General features: G+C 34.5%; 2 protein-coding genes across 9 annotated transcripts in view; one reads left to right on the top strand and one right to left on the bottom strand.

The window, feature by feature from the left end:
• Positions 1-20,461, top strand: part of LOC149564753 (truncated transcription factor CAULIFLOWER D-like) — a 239,791-nt gene that overhangs the window by 210,551 nt on the left and 8,779 nt on the right. The window lies entirely within an intron of this gene.
• Positions 15,509-18,648, bottom strand: LOC149564754 (uncharacterized). 8 transcript variants are annotated; one of them, XR_016361925.1, is made up of 3 exons: positions 18,277-18,648; positions 18,002-18,147; positions 15,509-15,765 (listed from the first exon to the last, which is right to left on the bottom strand). XR_016361925.1 is itself a non-coding variant. In XM_089818345.1 (3 exons), the coding sequence occupies exons 1-3, from the start codon at positions 18,508-18,510 to the stop codon at positions 15,654-15,656; spliced, it is 303 nt and encodes a 100-aa protein (XP_089674471.1). In that variant the 5' UTR covers positions 18,511-18,643; the 3' UTR covers positions 15,509-15,653. The 8 variants fall into 8 exon arrangements, 2 of the variants coding, with proteins under 2 accessions (XP_089674471.1, XP_089674472.1); XR_016361926.1 differs by having other exon boundaries at positions 18,032-18,147; XR_016361927.1 differs by having other exon boundaries at positions 18,392-18,648.

The following is a 20,461-nucleotide window of genomic DNA, read 5'->3' as shown; positions in this document are numbered from 1 at the left end:
ATCACTTCTAAGTAGTCTTGAACTCGATCTGCACTGGTGACTCAATGAATACTGTGAAACTCGGCATATAAACTAAATAACTTGATTCACACTTCATAGCTCGGTCAATGCTACCACTACGAGCTCGGTATAAATTGAGTCACTTGGTTAACACTGAGTAGCTTAGTTAACACTGAACTCACATCACATGAACTACAAACTCGGTAAGTACTGTACAACTCGGTTTGCACTGGTAAAATCGGCATACACTGAGATGAATGATTTATGCTACTGATCATCACCATAGTAGTAACTACTCTGCGTAAATTGAATTTTGTCCAAAGGATTCAGTAGCAACTGTACAACTCGGTAGCACCTAAAATGCTTGGTTATCACTGCTAACTGTACAATATGCTCAATAGATACTTACAATCTGAATAAGTGTATGTCACTAATAAAAAACATGACTAGAATGTCAACAATCTCCCCGTTTGGCATTCGTGACAAAAACACTTATCAGTCAAAACTGAACTTAAAAATGTTCAAGAACATCTTTATTTATCACCTTATGTCTGCAACTCGATAGAGTATACTGTTTTTGAGATTTTTCAAAATTGGTTTTGTAAGAGATATATTTTTGTACATGGTAATGCTCCCCTACAATATACAATATTTTATACATCTTATATGTACCTTTTTCTCCTTCTTTATACAATCTGCAATTTTCTCCATTCTTCTCACCCTTTCTCCTTACATCTTCTTCAATCTTTTGCCCCATTTTGAAATTAATGTCAAAGATTTATGCAATATATATTCTATATAGTAATGCCAAAATATGATATGAAATATGAATGTACCTTCAAGATAAGTGCCAAAGTCTTGTCCCAATTCTCTTGCAACACCTTGCATGTGTGCAATGCAATTTGCACTTCTATCGACAATTCTATCATATTGTTTGCAATGGAGAAGATGTTGTCATGGATGAGCATTTTTGAATGTATAGTATACTTCTGTAGTGCATCCATATTTAGGAGAATCATGTTCTGAATATCTATCAATATTGATCTGATTCTTGCCTCTTCTCTTAGCAATTTTCCCTACATATCTGTTAGAAATCTGCAGAGCTTGAACTCGGGTCAAGTTGTAATTGTTGTGTACTTTCCTTTAGATCCTCATCAATCTTTGATAATTTATCTCATATATCCTTAGTGAAGATTGATGTATCACATAGTGTACCAAAAAGTAAAGATACATTAATGTAGGAGGTCTTTAGAGTGCCTAGAATACTAGATAGTTCTACTTGATGAATGACAATTTGTTGAGCAATAAGTTCAAAAACTTTATTCAAAAACTTTTTCTCAGCTTTCTACAACAATTTGTCCTATCCATCCAAATCTTCATTATATTTATGGACTGTCTCTGGTAACTGATACAAAATTGGTTGAGAAGTATCAACCTCTATGCCTAGAGCCTTTGCTAGAATATTCTTAACATCTTCAATTATTTTAAACTCCTTATTTCTTTCCTCTCTAAGCCTTTGTTGCTTGGCTTTCTTTTGAATAAGTTCTCCAATAATTTGCATCTGATTTGGATTTAGATTTGAGATGTCCCATTTATAAATGAAGATCTCCTCATCAAGACCTATATCCTCTTCCTTCTCTTTGCCTTTGCTCAAAAAAATTGTGCTTGGTTGAGGCTTGGTCTCAACTGTCCTTGCACTTATTAATTGCATACTAGGAATGGAAACAATTGTTGAAATGGTAGGACTTGTTGCAAAACTGGATATTGTAGTTATTGAAATACCAGTAGTAGAAATACCCAATGTAGCCAGAATTGATGTAGAGGGAAGAGCTTGCTTCTTGGTAGATGAAGTGCTTGGCACTACTATCAATGAAGTACTGAGTTGGATAGGTGTAGAGATTGATTGAGTGGTTGTGTTTTCAGTGCTGGTCACAATCAATCCTGCTGAGGATTTCTCCGAGCTTGGTGATTTCAATGTTTTGCTTGGAGAGTGAGGAAGTGAGGCTATGACCGCTGCAACAATCTTTGCTGGGTCGGTCTCCTCAATATCTTGTACATCTTCCTTAGTAGCTTCCTGCCTTTGTTCCTCTTCATTATCTACATTACCAAAATGAGTCACTTCTTTATCATCTTTCTCTTGATTATCATTATCATCCTTATCACTTACACTGACTACAAAATCACTCAGTTTGTGAATAATATAGACATTCTTCCATGTGTTTGTAGCATTCTTCACAACATACTCATTTTCTTTCAATAGTATAAGACAAGTGTTGAATCTTAAATTTAACTTTGCTTCATTTGTCTTCAAAGATTCCTTCACCTCCTTGTCATCCAGATTTGGCATGAGTTGCCTTAGGGTCTGCTCATATATATCTTTTGCAATTTGCCTGGCATGCTCCCATTTTGGCTTAATCTTGTCCATCAAAGAATTAGGAATCTGCTGAGTAAGATGGTCAGGTGAGTACTTCCATTTACCCATCTTGGATAGTAATATATCTTCTATTTGCTTCTACTCCTCTGCAATCCTGGTCTCATATTTCAGTGCCTTGAAATTTGTAATGCTAGATCCTAATTCTAACTCTTTCATTCTTTCCTCAAAGGTGGGTGGACACCTCTTGAAGATTATATCTCCTCCTTTCTCTGCTTTCTTTCTTGATGATCTCCTTGTGAACACAATAGTAGATGTCTTCGCAGGTTTGATAATGATTACCTTACCCTTCTTCAATGGCTCTTCTTCCTTTGACTTTTCTTCATCTTCTGCTTCTTCATCCTCTCCTTTTCCTTCAGTTAACAAAAGAGTAATTGAAAACTAGCTCCACTCTTCTATTAACTGAAGTAAAAGGAGAGGATGAAGAAGTAGAAGATGAAGAAAAATCAGAGGAAGAAGAGCCAGTGCAATCCTCTTCATGCCTTTGTTAACTACATGAGGGAGTTTGATTTCTAGTTCTATTCTAGCCTTTGCCTCAGCATAGGTGCAAAAGTAAGCAGCTTTAGGATTAATAGGCTCATTTATCAATGCCTCAATTATGTCTTTGGTTTCATCAATGTTCACCTCATATCCTAAAGGTTTTACCCATGCTATTTCTGGCCTAACTGCCTGAATGTACACTTTGTCACTATCAGCCATGAAACAAACATTATCTTTGTAATCCTTAACTAATTTCTTTGGAATCCTAAATCTCTTATTCATTTTCTCTTTAAATGAATCAAAGTAGTTGTCCATAATGCTTGAATAATTCTCTCCCATTTCAGCAATATACTCATTAATCTAATAAAGAACTAGTACATATTTTCTCCAAATTACTGTACCCTTAGATGGAATGAATTTCTGAACATAGAAAAATAAACAAGTCAAGAGTAAACAGAAGTTACATGGATTGTTTTTGGAAGTTCTGATGCTCTCCATATTTTTGTTGAACTAGTTCAAGAGTAACTCGGCAAGGTCAAGAGAAAGGTTATTCTTGACCACCTTATATGCTAAATCAACTTCTTCACAAGATACACTGTTCAATCTACTCAAATTGTAGATTTTGTGAGCTATGACATGAATTTCAAACTTCAATTCCATGTTAGTAACATAGGTTATCTTCATTCCCCTTCCATCCCACTCGGCAAGGGTTTTCTTCTCCAGTTCAACCCGACCTAGGGTTTTAGTCATTTTTGCCTTTGTTAACATGGGAAGACCAATGATCTTGTGGATCATCTTCTTGGTTATCAAAATTGGTTATTCCAACCACAACTAAACATTGTGCACACGACTAAGGATAAACCTTATCTATTTTACTTGGAAATCTCGTGGCATCTGAGGAATGTGAGTTAAACCTTTTGTCTCAAGATGTTGATGCTCAGGTTTCAACACACCATCAATGCATAACTCTTTCAAACATTCATCCATCTCTAGTGTTTTGATATCTTGAATAACACATTTGAAATGTGAACGAATATCATTGACTAGCAGTACCTTAGGTGGAATTTGTGACTACGCTCCAATCAGATCTAGGGTTTCTGCAATGGTAGTAGTGAACTTGAAATCTAGTGCCTTCCATTCCACACCTCAAACCAACATGTCTGAACCATTGCTCGGTAGGGTTTGAGAGAATACAAAATCTTTCAGTAACGATTCACTTAAATCGCTTGATTTCTCTGAAGATCACTCTGCACAAATAGCTCTCAAAAATTCATAGTGAGAAATGACTTTGATTTCACCCTTTTTATCAAATTTTGTCATAAATGCCTAGTATGATTGTTAGCTCCAATGATAGGCTGTCATCTCTTCACTTGCATTGAATACTTGGTAGTCGTTCATGATTTGGTAACCATACAAACTTTAGTTACTCCCAGTCTTGCTTGGTAGAGTCTGTAACTCGACTTCACTCGGTAAGGATAGTAACTCGGTAGTGACTGCCATCTCTTACTCGGTGATCCCATTGCATCTTGAATGTTGATATGGATCTTTCATCTTGTCAACAGGAACTGATGTTTGATGTCTTCTTCAGTATCCTAGTTCCAGTTCTCCTTTAAGAAATCAACTGGAAATGGTGGTGACACCCAATTCTTGAGTGACTTGATCATCGTTGCTTAGACTTGCATTCTCAGAAGATTTTGGAATCCATTGTTGTCTCATTTTCTTTCTGATGTTATCAGCTTTTGCCTTCTTTTCATCTTCAATTCTTCTAGTAGTCATACAATTCTTGGCAAGATGACCAAGTTCTGTACAAATGAAACATCTTCTGGTAGTATCCCTTTTCCTTATGTGATGTTTCTCACAATTCATTCCAATGAGTCCAAATTTTCTATAGTAATAACATCTGCACCAAGTGTTGTAGTCCCAACCAAATATAGCTTTTACAATTTGTTTTGCTGGATTCAATATCTTAGTTTTGCACTCTGATGACTTGTGTCCATGCTTCTTACATTTGTGACATTTTTCTTCAAATTTTGGTTTTTCTTTGCATTCATTTTCTCTATGACCATGCTGATTACAATTGTAGCATTTTTCATTGAATTTCGCTTTTTCGTTGCTCCAACATTTGTTTGATGTATGACCTATCTTACCACAATGACTGCAAGTAGGTTTTTTATTCTTTTGAGCTCCTTGCTTAGATGATTCACCTTCTTTTGTATATCTGATTCCTGCTTTTCCTTTTTATCTGTAATGACTTTGCTCATTCAATTGATTTATGTCTGCTTGAGATTTTATCATTCTTTCATTGGTTTGCCTTTTAGTGTTTAGATCATTCTGCAACCTTTCATTCTCTAATCTTAGATTCACGATTTCTTCATTTGCATTGCTGAGCTAATCAATGAAGTCTGCTTGCTGAACAAATAGGTGCTGAATTTTATTGTTCTTTCCTTCTATCTCTTCTTTTATCTTCTTTTGCTCTTCCATGATTTCACACAATCTTACTGGCTGAATTTCTTGCTTTCTTCTTAGTTTTCTTACTTATTCTTGAAGAGTAGTATTATTTTCTAGTAGTTCTTTGATTGCTTCATCAACTTTATCTAAATTGCTTGAATAAATGTCTTCAATTCTTTCCACAATGTAGAGTGGATCATTCATCTAGATTGCAAGGTCTTTTCTTCTTTTCAGGCATTGATAGAGTTGCTCTTTCGCTTTCTTGAGTTGTCCAATAGCCAATTCCAAAGCTAGCTTCTCATTGTCAATAGCCTTGTCAAGTTTGAATACCTCCAATGCCTTTGATCTTTGCTTAAGCTGTTAAAGTTTTTTTTTCTGAGAACCACAATGCTCTTGTACCAATTGCTCGAAATATTATGAAAGGCTAAGTTACTGAGAGGGAAGGGGTGAATCAGTAACCAATAAAATTTAATCCTTAATTAGGAATTAATCCTTCATGTGATTCTTGATCTAATTACATGCATGAGAAACGAAAAACATTAAAGAATATATAACACTTTTGACACACAATTTTAGCAACCCAAAAAACTTCCAAAAAGAACGTAAAACTGGGGTGGAGATGATAGCCACAAGCTTTAGTACTGCAATATAAAGTTGGCCTGTTAGGGCTTACAATGAACATTTCTGATGATCTGCCCTATTAGGAGCAATAAGGACTACTAGGTCCACCTTGCAAAAGGATTTACAAACATACAATGAAGTATGCACTCGGTAAAGAGATTTACACAAGAATGCTAGGTCTACCTTGTTAAAAGATTTGACTGAACTCCCTATTAGGATGAAGTAGTAGCTGATCTCTGATATGCAACTTGGTTTGCTGAACAAGATTCCTCTGAGCGTACAAATCACCTTGCTGTGATAGATAAATCTTTGTTGCTCCTTATACTGTTGTAGCCTTTGTAATTCACTCTTCTGCTTTGCTCTTATGATTTAATTACTTTCAATTAATTTTTTTTGGATGTGATACAATACATTACATATATACCAATCCAATTACAAAATTACAAATTCGGCCACAATACAAGTTTACACAAATATTACAAAGTCGGCCAAAGTGTATAAACTCATGTTTTGTAGACTGACTGGGTTAGGTTCTGATACTCGACATCTACTATCAATGCTTGGAATCATCATGCACTCAGTAGATGTAGAAGCTCGGTCCATAGTGATCACTTCCAAGTAGTCTAAAACTCAATTTATATTGGTGACTCAGCGAATACTATGAAACTCGACATATAAATTGAATCACTTGATTCAACATTCATAGCTGAGTCAATGCTATCACTACAAGCTCGTTATAAACTGAGTCACTTGGTTAACACTGAGTAGCTCAGTTGACACTGGACTCGCATCACATCAATTGCGAACTCGGTAAGCACTGGACAACTTGGTTTGCACTAGTAAACTTGGCATACACAGAGATGCACAATTTACATTGTTGATCATCACCATAGTAGTAACTACTCAATGCAAATTGAAATCTATCCAAAGGATTCGTTAGCAACTGTAGAACTCTGTAGCACTTGAAATGCTTGGTTATCATTGTTAACTGTACAATATGCTCAATAGATACTTACAATCTGAATAAGTGAATGTCACTAATAAAAAACATGATTGGATTGTCAACAAATATTCAAGAGTTATCTCAGGCAGGAATTTTATATAATGTTTTATCCTATCTTAGGACAACCATGATATACAAGATTTTATTTTATGAACTACATCTCTTGGAATGTTGAAGGTCTTCTTGACCTCTAAATTTTTTTTTTTATTATAGATATTCATCAATGTATTTTTGGAGTGGATGTTCTTTTCCTATTTAAGGTTAAAAATATAGGTTTCAAGCTTGATACTACATGCCATATTATTTGGCAGGATAGCCTCATTTTTTCTTCTCGTGATGTTGATCAAGGGTGAATCACTACTTTCATTTCTCCTCAAAGGCATATTTTTGTTATCAATCAAGTTTTGACCCCATGCAAAGAATCACATGAGTTTTGCTATCACTAGACAATAATTCATTTGGGATTTTTAATGTTTATGCTTTGAATAATGGTATAGAAAGATTACATTTATGGAATTGGATAGAGAAATAGCTATAAGCTACAACTTTGTTCATGTATGACGACACCAATAAGGTTGAGGTGACATCTAACAATGACAAGGTTTTACCTTTATGTTAAAATAGATAATACTGAGGCACAGGGGGGTGGGGAATTAATTTTCTACAAACTTTTGCCCACAATTGAATATTGCTAATTACTTTATAACTTGCATATCAAAGTAAACTAATAATGTTGAATAGTAAATATAACCATACACAAAGAGAACTCATAATACCATTATTTTTTAACTAGGGAAACCTTGGCTAAGTGAAAACCTCGATGGGGATGATACCCACTAGATGATCCACTAAACAAAAGAATTATGTTAATGATATTGACCCACTGCCCTAATATGCAATTATACAATCAAGTTCTTCACAACAGTAAATATACATGCAGTACTTTCTTACTGTTGTAATTCGCACTTGCTTTGTCCATACATCAGATCTCACATCAGATAAGGCTCATAGATATTTTAGGCTCTTTGTACAATAGTTTGCATGTCATATATCTCACACAGAAATATCATGCATCACATTCTCTATCTGTGCAAAATAAGATCTTTACTTATACATTGCACATTAGTAAAAACTCTGCTTAGTCGGCCTTCATGTCTTCACACACTCGATATAATATAAAATAACTTATGGATTGATATTCACAATTTAGTAATTATTTTGTCACCAAAATAATTTCTTAAGTTGAACAACTTATATTTCTAATATGCTCTGTTTTGTTTTGTCAAATACTTGTACTCGTATTTCAATTGTAACTTGTGTCGTATTGTCCATACACATATATCCACTAGCATACGTCATCATGACACTATCATAGAGCTATCCTCAATTGCCCATAAGCTAACTCAAAATGAGTTCTGTACATATCACATCTATTTCTGTACTACTGCAAACTATCTAACACTTAGACAATTTTCTAACTCTAAATGCATAAATGAAATGTTGAATATGTGTTGTCGTAAATGACAACTATCAAGACATCTAACTAACCATATTTCGAACAATCTCCCCCTTTCACATTGATGGAAACATTTGAGAAAATTGGCTAAGTCCTGAAATGATGTCATAAATAACAAAACAAATAAAAGTACCTATACAGAAATTGTCTTCAAAACATAACAATTTTATTGATGTTTTAATGGATCATTACATTCCTTATCACTCCTTACATTGATACATAAGTATACTCCCCCTTACATATACAATTTCTCCTTAGTACATACAATCATACAATTTTCCTTACATATTAGTACTCCCCCTTTGAAGTCAATGGCAAAGGTGTCAAAACTATATACAAAAATTGGGTGGCATGCTACTAATCAACTTGATATTCTAGAAAAGAAATCTGCATATACGAGTTTTATTCTTTACACTCCCTTCTTCAAATTCTCCTTCATTGTATCAAAAATATTGAATAGTGTGCATAATGCATAGGATTCCACTTCAATTGCACTCAAGGCAGTATAAGAAATCTTATCATAGGAAGTCTTTGCTGCAAGACATTCCTCCAGTTGACTTTGCAAAATGATAATCTTAGGTGACAAGATTTCTCTAAGAGTAGAGAACCAATTTGCTACCTTTTGTTTATCAAACTCCAAACCTTTCATCACATTATGGATCTTGTCCACTTCTATTCCACAATCTTCAATGCTGGCCTCAGCGAGCTGTATGTTCATAGTGAATGTGTCAAGATCACTCATCTGACCCTTGATTTGACTTTCAAAGTCTGTCAAGCACTTGTATGACAATGTACACTATTCGTACAACCTCTTACCTTCATCAATGTGTTGTCTCAACTCCATGATGCATACATCAAGTGCCTTTAAATAATTCCTTACATTTGTGCACACTGTATCAAAAAGTTTTGTATAATGCTTTGCTTGTGCTTGCACTGAAGCTACCTCAAATAATATTGTGAATTCCTCATCAAAGGTCTTCACCAATTCTTTGGTCTTTGAATACAAGTGTGGATTAACTACAGTAATAGTAACTGTCTTCTACATCTGCTCCAAGACTTTAGTTAGTGACTTTTCCAAAGACTTAACTGACTTATTTTTCAAAAACAATTTGCTCAATGAAAAATTCAATCCCTTTTGATCATCATCATCAAAGATGGTACTGCTACTGTTGTTGCTGGTGCTACTAGAGTTACTACTGGAATGAGCATTATTGCTTTCAGTTCTTCAATTATCTTCTCTTCCTCAGCCTTCTTCCTCTCTTCTTCTAGTCTGTTAGCTTCTTTCTTTGAATTTTCTTTTGCTTTCTTCCTTTCCTCTTCCTCTTGTTTTTTCTTTCTTTCTTCTTCCTCTTGTTTCTTCTTCCTTTCCTCTTCCTCTTGCCTCTTCCTCTTTTCTTCTTCTTCTTCTTGCTTTCTCTTTTCCTCTTCTATCCTTGTTTCCTTTCTGCATCTTTCCTTTTTAATTCTCTTTGTTTCTCAGTTTCTTCTTCTTGCTTCTTCTCTTCTTTTATCTTTTCTTCTTCTTTCTTCTTCTCCTCAGCCTGCTTCTTCATTTCCTCTTCTTCTTCTTTATCATCAAAGCTTGTGTAAGTTGTGATATTGCCAACAATGGATGTTGCATACCCTACAAAAGGGTTCTCCTTTGTATCCACTATTATATGTGTAGTAATCCACTTACATGGATTCAATAAGTTTCGATTGTGCATTGTAGGTACTGAGGTCATATATTTCACAATGGCCTTCTTTGTTTCATTCCTTACATCTTCATAATTACCTTCCATTGGAAGAATTTGTCTTCTTTTGTTCCTCAAAAAAGGAGTCAATAACCTTGAAAATTTTGTCCAAGTCCTCCTTAGAGTTAAACTCAAACAACTTGTTGATCATTGTTTCTCTCAACTAAGTAGTGTCCTCTTTAGTCTCTCTTTTCTTCCTATTCAATAACCTATTGTATAGGTCTTCTGGAATCTTATTCTAAATGTTATCAAATCTCTTATTCCACAAAATCATTTTCCTCACTAGTCATACCTGATCCCTTAAGGATGGAATGAATCTTCTTTTCCACACTTGAATTCGCTGTCAAATCACTCTTCAATTCTCTCTAAACACTTCACATGATCAAATGGTTCTCATAATCTTTCTTGTGATCTTTAAATCACTTCAAATCAAACTCCCTGTTACATATGTATCTACCACAAATTCAAAAACTATTTACCAATAACCTTGTTTTCTTTATCATAACTTTCTAAGATTATTTCTTTGCTTGTGCACGTGACCATAGCTTCCTTTCTATTTCTTTTACCTTGTGTTCACTGCGAAACTTCTCATTTACTCTCTAACATTAGATCTGACCAATTGACGCTATGCCTCTATTTCTAATGCTTTAATTCAAGTAAGATGAGTCACAAACAATTGTTGACCTCAATCTCTCATCAGGTGCATTGAAATACTGCTCCTCCAAAACCGTATAAAAACTTTTTGGATCCTTGGCTTGCACAAATGCTTCTTTGAATTCATCAACATGTTCCTTGTTTGCTTCCTTTTGAGGTAATCATTTCTTTTATTATTCTTTTCGTCATTTTTGTTATTATTTCTTTTGTGATTGGGATTCATGTTGAAGTTCTTTCTGTCCATTCTAAAATATCTGACTATGTGTCCAAAGTTATTACATAACTGACATACAGGTGCATTCTTTCTGTGATTGGTTCTATTCTAACTGTTAGGTGTTTTGCAATTCCTTGTAATGTGTCTAGGATTGTTACACTTGTAACATATAAATTTTTCCTTTTCTCCATTAGATCTTCCTCCATCATTAATCTTCTTTGTCATCTTCCTCTTTCATTACGTGAAGGGTTATTGTTTCGAAACATTCTACTAATTATATTATTACCATCAAACTTAGGTTTCTTACAGTCTACTACTTTATGTCCATAACCATGACAATTATAACAATAAAAATTAGTAATAGGTTTAAAAGACTTACAGGTTCAATCTCTTTTCATATGACTGACTTCGTTACATTTGAAACATCTACATTTTAACTAATGTCTTACTTTTTTGGGTGGTTCATCTTGCTTACGTTTATCAACTTGTTATGTTTTCTTAGGATCATCATGTTTCACTAAAAAATCAACTAATTCAATCTCTTTTGATACTTTAGTAGTTGTGCTTGATTCTACTTACTTAGATTAGATTCTTTAGCAGATTCAACAACTAGATCTGGTTCTCTTGTAATTTCAACTTTCTTGACTTGATTTATCTCCAATAAGATATCCAAGCCCTGTTTTATCATAAGAAGGTCATTGGTGAAATATTTGTTCATCAATTTTCTCACTACTGGAATAAAGTTTCTCTAACTGTTGCGTAGCTTGTGTCAATTCTCCTTTCAAAATGGTATTGTTCTTTTTTAATTCAGCATGCTCAATCTTAATAGAATCTAATTCAGATGTTACTTGACTCAACTGGGTTCTAAGGTCTGTATTCTCAAATTTCAGATCAGGTCCACTCTTATTACTATCAAGATCTCATTTTCGTTCTTTAGATTTCTTACTTGATCATTTTTACTTGTTTGCACATTTGATTCCATGCCAAATTTCACATCATTAGCCTTGTCTTTTAGTTTTCCAAAGTAAACCTTGCATCTTCATAACTATCTTTCAAGTTATCTCTTTCTTTTGTAAGAAGGTCAATCTATTCAAGACCTTCAAGATTTCTCTTTAACTGTTCCATATCCATGGGGATCTTACTCAAGTTGTTAAGCTTCTTCAAAGTAATCGAGCTTTGATACCAATTGTTTGAAATAGATAATATTGAGAAGGGGCGGGAGTGGTGAATCAGTATTCTCCAAACTTTTGCCCACAACGGAATATTGTTAAATACTTTATAACTTGCATATGAAAGTAAACCGACAATATTGAATAGTAAATATAGCCATACATAATGAGAATTCATAACACCATTATTTGTTAACTAGGGAAACTTGGCCAAGGGAAAACCCCAGTGGGGATGATACCCACTTGATGATCCAGTAAGAAAAAGAATCCTATTAAAGATATTGACCCAGTTAGGATTCTATGAAATACATATAGTATCTCAAGTCTTTGTTAGAGGACTAGGCCTTGTTAGGAGCCTCAACCCTATTAGGAGTTCTGCCAACACTATTAGGAGTTCTGCCAACCCTGTCAGTACATATGAGTCCCTGTTAGGCGACTTTGAATCCCTGGTAGGAGATTCCAACTTTGTTAAGAGTTGTGCCAACCCTGTTAGAAGTTGTGGAAGACAGCTGGACCCACTACCCAAACAGCTTGAACATTAAGATCAATGAACTCACTGTCCAAATGATCCCTGTATTATTCCTTGCAAAATAATATAACTAAAATATACTTTCTTCCTCTATCCCTGCCTTGTTAACTAGACTTCTGCTCCTTCTGATTTTGTAACCCTGTCACAAACTGTGCATCCAATGAACCCTTGGATCGCTTATGCGCATTCAGTAAGCATTTTTCTCCTTCTCGCAATACACATTAATACTTCAAATTCCGCTTGATCTTCTTGTCCCAGATCCATTACAAATAAGGAAACCAAATTTCTTTTATATTGTATCTTCATAATAATTCCTTGAGTCGGACTTGAGGCTTTTCCAATTAATTCACAATTGCAATAGCCCTGTGGGCTCATAGTCTATACAAAACTTCATGTGTGATACCATGTCTTGTGCACACGCTAACATCACCACACAACTGTCCTCTACCATTGTGTGACTACGCATCTCTTCATTACATCTCATATTTTTGATATGCTCTGTTTTGCTCTGTCAAATACCCATACTGGTATTTCAACTGTAACTTGCGTCATACTATCTATACAGATCTGCGCATTGGGATACATCATCATGAAACTATCATAGAGCTATTCTAAACTGTGCATAAGCTAACTCAAAATGAGTCTTTCGTGCATATCACACATATTTTTGTACTGCTGCAAACTGTCCAACACTTAGACAATTTTCTAACTCTAAATGCATTAATAAAATGTTGAATACATGTTGCCATAAATGACAGCTATGAAGACATCTAAGAGTCCATATTGCCAACACTTTATGCTACACAACTAGATAGAGAAACCTTGTACTACATGCAAAATAAATTGGGTGTTAATCCTAATACAAGTTGGCATTGCTCTAATGGATTCTAAGACACTTGGTGTAATTTTAGAGTTGTTTCTTACATGATTTTTAAAAGGCTTGATCATGCCATGATCATAGTGTAATATTTTGTGTCTTCTCCAAAAATCAAGACTTGTATTTTATCTTGTTGATTTTTGGTGACAAAGATTCCAAGGAATTCTTTTTGGTGACTAGGAGCTCATTATACCTCACTCTGAGCTTCCTAATATTCTTCATAGAATTTGTTAGTAGGTGTGTTAAAAAAACATTTAGAGGATCAACCTATCTTTTGTAATCAAATTCTTACAAATAAGAATCTCAATGGAAGAAGTCTTTATAGAGGATGACAAGGCTCCTTAGGGTGACTAGTTGTCATGAGAATTATATAAGATACTCTAGTCTTGTGTTGGTCGTAACCTTGATAAGGTCTATTTTGATACCTTCCATTCCTAGTATTTGAAAGATATTATTAACAAGGGAAATATTAAATTCATTCCTTTGGCTAGAGACCTCAAGGATATTTTTAATTGGAGGCCTATTACCTTACTTAATGTCTTATACAAGACCATTGCTAAAGCATTGGCTCCAAACATTTGTCATATCTTTCCTCTTATTGTTAGGCTAGAGAAAACTAGATTTACGAAATCAAGGTTAATCCTTAAAAAACATTATTGTTGTGTGAGAAGGTATGTAGTGGGCTAGCTGATCCAAGTAGAGTGTGATTTTTCTTGAGTTTGATTTTTCTAAGGAAAATAATTGCATTGAGTGACTTTTCATTCTTGCCATGCTCAAAACCTTGGGATTTTAACCCAAATTCCTCTAGTCTCTCCAAACGATTTTTTGGGATGCTTATACTCCCATCACTATCAATGGTCTTCAATCTAATGGATTTGACTTATTCGGATCCGCTTGTTAGAGGTTTCCTCTACTTCCTTCCTTATATGTTCTTATTTATGAAGGCTTTGGGTAGTTTCTTGCCAATACAATCTCTACTAGTCGTTGTTGAAGGCTTTGGGAAGTTTCTTGTCTATTCTTTTCATTTTGCAAACAACTTCTTCCTTATGCTATTTGAGAGGGAAAAAACTTCTAGAGAGTTCATCAATATCTTGACACTTTTTGTTTGCCCTTTGGTTTTGATATACAATAGCACATAAATCAATGTTGTAAAAAATGTTTTCTTCGAGCCCTATCCTAGATGAATGTCAATAGAGATTGGTGAAATTTTCCACTTTTTGGGCATTTCCTTTTCCTTTCAAACTTCACTAGTAGACCTATGGAATATAGTATTAGACAAGATTGCGAACACATTAGCTTGTTGGATCACCAAACCGCTTTCTCTTAATGGAAACATTCATATTTTCTCTAAGGGTTTGCTTCCACCCCCCATGTTTACTACTCTTCCTGTTGGGATCCTTCCAAGACCTCATACACGAAGCTAGAAAATTTATTCTACGATTTTCCCTAGGATTTTGAAGCTGGTCATCGTGGATTTTATAGACTTAATTTGGAGTATTGTCATCTTTTCAAGGAGTCTAGAGGTCTAGGTCGCCTTCTTACCTAGAAGATGGGTTTGACTCTCTACGGAAAATGAGTCATCCGAGCCTCAATTGGTGATGAGGCTTGGAATTTTTTCCTCAAACATTATTTTGCTTTAGGCTTTCTAGTCAGTACTGTTACCAATTTAGCATGCCTCTTATACATCAGATGTTTTACACTAAACTAAATATGTTTTATCTGTTGACTAAGGGTGTTTGGTTGCTGAGAATACATATTACAGAATGAAAAGAATGCAGAATGCAAAGTACAGAAATCATAAAAGAGAATTGATCACTTTTTTCAGAATACAAATACCAAAATAGTATTTTTTATTCAAATATTCAAAAAGGTTTTACAAAGTGTTCATGTTTACACAGTACTTGAATACAATGCATTCAGATATTACGAGTGCCCTCGGCTCCTAACATAAATATCTGAATTAAACACATTGTACAAACTAGAAAAGTACTGAAAAAAGAGATAAGAGGAAAGGCATGCATTGTCTGAATGGAAGGTTTGTTGCGTTGAATATTAAAGGGCTGATCCCGCATCTCCATCTGGGTGTAAACCTGCAAAAAATGATTGAAGAAATGGGTCAGTTCATATAAACTGAGCAATGGAAAACTTCCCTATCATCTATAGTCTGTTGTTCCTACAACGTGGTTATTCAGATAACTATGTTGAAAGGCAAGAAGGCAAGAAAAATCCGAAGAAGATAAAACATGTTTATACTAATGAGTTTGTTCCATGTGTAGATACAGGTATGAAGACTTGAGGCTATTGAAGGATCATGCATAAGTTACATGCATGAAGCCTTTTGGCTGAGTTTGTTCAGGCAAAGACAGAAGATATTCGAGAGATTGTTGAGGGGGCATACATAAGTTTCAATTATGGGACCTTCCAGTTAAACCAATGTAGCTGATTGAAGACATTGAGGAGATCATTAAAAGGACGTGCATAAGCTACGAGCATGAAACTTTTTGGTTAAATCAAGGAAGGGCGAAGACCAAAACTTTGAGGAGATCATTGAAGGGACACACATACAAAACAAGCGTGAAACCTTTTGGTTGAATCATGTAACGGCAAAGGCAAAGGATGAGAGGAGACTGTCGAGGGGGTATACATAAAATAAAAGTATGGGACCTTCTGGTCAAATCATGGAGGAAGTATAAAGTCTGAGTCTTAGGCTAAAGGAATTTCAAGGAGCTTTGCAAGTATATTTCAGCATATATGAAGAAAGTAAAGATGCAATCAGTCACAAGCTCAGTCAGAACTAATTATGAGTGCCAAATCAATAGAAAAAGGGAGAAATCTGCTACAGAAAAATACAATGCGCATAAACAGGGGCATCAACATCAAGGAAAACATTAATGTATACTGTTGAACAAACTTAAAAAGTGATTATAGCCACAGGAAATAGGTATGTGGTTGAAAAAGTTGTGGAAGAACTAATCATATGGAAGAATGGGCTGTGTGAAACGTACAGGGGCAATAGTAATAGTCAAGGGGCTAGTATTTATACCATTTGATAACATCCATGGTCAAGTGTGATGTGTGCTTGTAATAGGACTGTCATCAAAATATTAATTCTTAAGTACAATGCATATCATTAGTTGATTCCAGTGTTTAAATATAAAATCCAGATTTCTTTCATGATAATTACCCAAATTCATTTTATTATGAACATACAGGAACAAAATCTGAAGGAATATAATTAAGGATCAGCACAAAGGAACCGGCATACAGAAGTATCTCCAATCATTACCGAAAGATTGGAAAGGAGTTTAAGTTGTGATATAATAGGAACCTTATCAGTCATTGCAACCTACAGGACATACATAGTGGTAAAGTGCTAATGGATGAAACAAATGCTACATGCTAGAATGTACAATCAACATACAAAGGTTAAAACATGATGAACAGCTATAGCAAAGAAATAACGAATATGGAAAAACAACAGGTAATTTTGATGCTGAAACAAGAGAAGGAGTAGAGCTTCATATGCATGATAATTTTTTTAGCAGTTTCACAAGTTGCAGGTCTAAACATAAGCTATGACCGAGATCAATTAGAAAGCTTTTATACACCATTCAGCAATTCATCACAATTCTAGTCTATCAATCTCCATGAACAACATTATTTAAACAGGATTTTAGTTACAAAGAGAGAAATTATTTCTTTTATATAAACACATCCTCTTACTCTGTAAAGTACGGACAATCTTAATTGATATAGATCAGAGATACATTATCAAGGAAAGTAGGCATGTTCCCAAAATGAAGTCAATGGGGTGTACATTTCTATTTACTGGATTAAAAGCAAGGTCTTACAAAGTTATAATTTAACGGAGGGTTTCAAAAAGCTAGAAAAGAAGATGTTATGGCAGTAAGATAAATTATGATGCTTTTACAAGATTTTATTTAACTCGGGGTTACATTTAAAAGGTATGGAAGGAGTATCAAAGGCTACAAACGTAAAAATATACAAGCCCATATGAAGATTTGAGATGAATATTTTATATCTTTCCATATTTATAAGACCCATGAAATAAGGGTTTTCAGCATTTATAAGCCAACAGATTACAATGAAGTTCGTTCATCTACAGCATTTCTACTATTACCAAATGGAGTTGAAAGTAAATAAACAATCTCATGAAGGGTATTATGCAGATTCAACAGAAAGAAACCCTTACTTACCGAAAAATCAGTCAAAAATATGCAAACCCAGGTAAAGATTTATGGATATTATCTCATATTTTTTACCAAACGCATAAAAAAGTCTATGAAAGGAAGAGCATTTAGTAACTTATGACTTGCATGTGACCAAGAAGCTCACAGCAAGAAACAATGCTCAGAACCAGTAAAGCCGTCCAGCCACATATCAAGATCAGAACCCGTGTGCCTAGCAAGAGAAGGTATGACGACCAACTTTCGGTTCATGCATGGAAGGCTCTATACAACACCAAACAATGAAGCCATTCACGCATGAATTAAACCCACAAAATGGAATCCACGTGAAAGAAAAATGGCGTGCACGGATAAAAAACCGCGGCCAAAGCTCATGAAAATGGTGTCATGTACCAGCAAAGATACCAAGTTCCAAAAACGTGGTGTTCTAGAATCAGCAAAAGCTCAAAACCCGCAATGAAAATGGCATCGAAATGAAAGATGAGAACTAACAAATATCACCAGAGACCTAACAACAAAACAATGAAGTGTCCAGGAGAAAAGAAAATATACTGGCGTCCATGGCAGAGAATGAAGATTACAGCAGATATCATTCATGCGGCTAGGGTTTGAAAAGAAACCCTTCATTCTTCCTTATGCATAAATGAGCAAACATGGCACAAGACAAATGCTTTCTATTTTGCCTTTGGATGTTTTTACATCCCTTTGCTAAATTTAATTGCATTTCAGGTCCATGCATGGATTATACTTAGCTTCATTTTATTAAGTTCCATACGCATAACTTTATAATGCTAAAAATATATTATATGCATATGGGACTTAATATAAATGAAATGAAACACAAATGTAAGTATTAATCTTATACATATATTAAAAGATTAATAAACTCATTATAATCATTTAATATAGATAAAACTAATATATACATAACTTATATTCCCCTTTCTTATATTTAATAATACTAATGTGTTATAAATGAGATAAAATATTGAACACATTAATATTATTAAACATAAAAAGAAAAAGAAGATTTATAATTGTAAAATTAATAAATTAAATGGCTATCATTATAAGACCTTTAATTTTATTAATTACATAAAAAGGGGATTAAGGGAGTTAGCGTTTTTTATGCCTAAATACAAGGAGAGAAGGTTGGAAAGCTATTTTTGGAACAAAGAGGGTGTTTAGTTAACACTTGGATATGGGGATATTTATGGAGGTCAAGTGCAGTTCCATATTCTCATGCATTAATGGGGTTATTTGATGATATTTTTAGCATCCTATGGGGCAGTTATGATCAGTTATGCATGCAGTTTAGATTGAGAGCTTATTTTGTGTATATATTTCATAATTAAGAGCAATTTTACATGCTATATTTGTAGGTTACTTAATGCATCCGAGTTTTAGCTTTTGTGCATGATTTTGAGGAGTTAGAGTTCAGTTTTCGAGTTATCCATCAGTTGGGCAGGTGGTTGAGAGCAGTTTTCAGAGGCTTCTTCATAGTTTTCATCATTTTTGGGTAATTTTTTCTAGGCATGATTTTGGAATCTAAGTTAAGGTTATTTTTATATATACTATACTTTCACCTCATTATGAGGGACCTTTCGGATTCAGATTTTTGCACATTGCAGATTTTGAGTTGATTGTGAGGGCATTTGTAGCAGAGATTGTTTTTTAGCATTGATTATAGAGATTCAACGGTTCCTTCTCATTGGTTCTTGTGTAATATTGTGGATTTTTTACTTTAATGTTGTGTTCGCCTTCATTTTAGTTATGTTCCTTATTGCAGCTTTGAATCATGATACATGTGATTACAGGTCTATGTTTGTGATTATTGTCTTTTTGCAAAAAATTGGTGAAACCTAGGTATCCCTTTCAAAGAAGAAGATCCCAGTCCTTGCATAGAAACACTTTTGTGGTTACGTGTTTGTCTGAGTATTGTGAATCAATTGTCTTTTTGTAATTCATGCTAATTTGATCAAAGTTACATTCAAAACCATTGGTGTATCACCTATTTAAAGTTTTAGTATCTAGTTATTCACATACATTCTCAACCCTTTTCCCGAGTTCAAAGTTAGTTTTATAGGTGATATCATATAGGAACTGGCCTAGAATTCAGAGATTTTTCTCTCGTTCTTAACCCCACCATCCGAGAGAGGTTTCCTTGTTCCAACAAGATAGCTAGATTCTTATCTCACTATAGGCGCAATCTTGATTGACAACAAGTATACCTACCTAAAAAGAGATTTGTTTTTAAACCTTCTGGTGTAGGAGCACCTAGGATCTAGGTTAAGGTCCAAAAACATTTTGTCTTGTAGATGGTTCTACCCAACTATCACTAAATAAGGGCTAACTATAAAGCTTCAAGGATGTGACTAGGGGTAGATAGATAGGTGAGTGAATGATGAGTCTTTAGGTTGTTAATAGTTCTTAAAGTGGCTTGAATAGCTCAAAGGTTGACCAAGACTCGCCAAAATAATCTAATATTAGGAAATGATGTTGAATGTCAATTTTGGACCATATGTCACTGTCTTATTTTGAGTTGAAGTTAGGTTAATGGATCTTTCAAGAAGAGCAC

The sequence above is a fragment of the Cupressus sempervirens genome, chromosome 3 (genome assembly GCF_028749045.1).
Source record: "Cupressus sempervirens isolate cs-2001-9-10 chromosome 3, ASM2874904v1, whole genome shotgun sequence".
Taxonomy (NCBI): domain Eukaryota; kingdom Viridiplantae; phylum Streptophyta; class Pinopsida; order Cupressales; family Cupressaceae; genus Cupressus; species Cupressus sempervirens.
The sequence above is the reverse complement of the archived record's forward strand: the minus strand, read 5'-3'. Positions and strand labels throughout refer to the sequence as shown.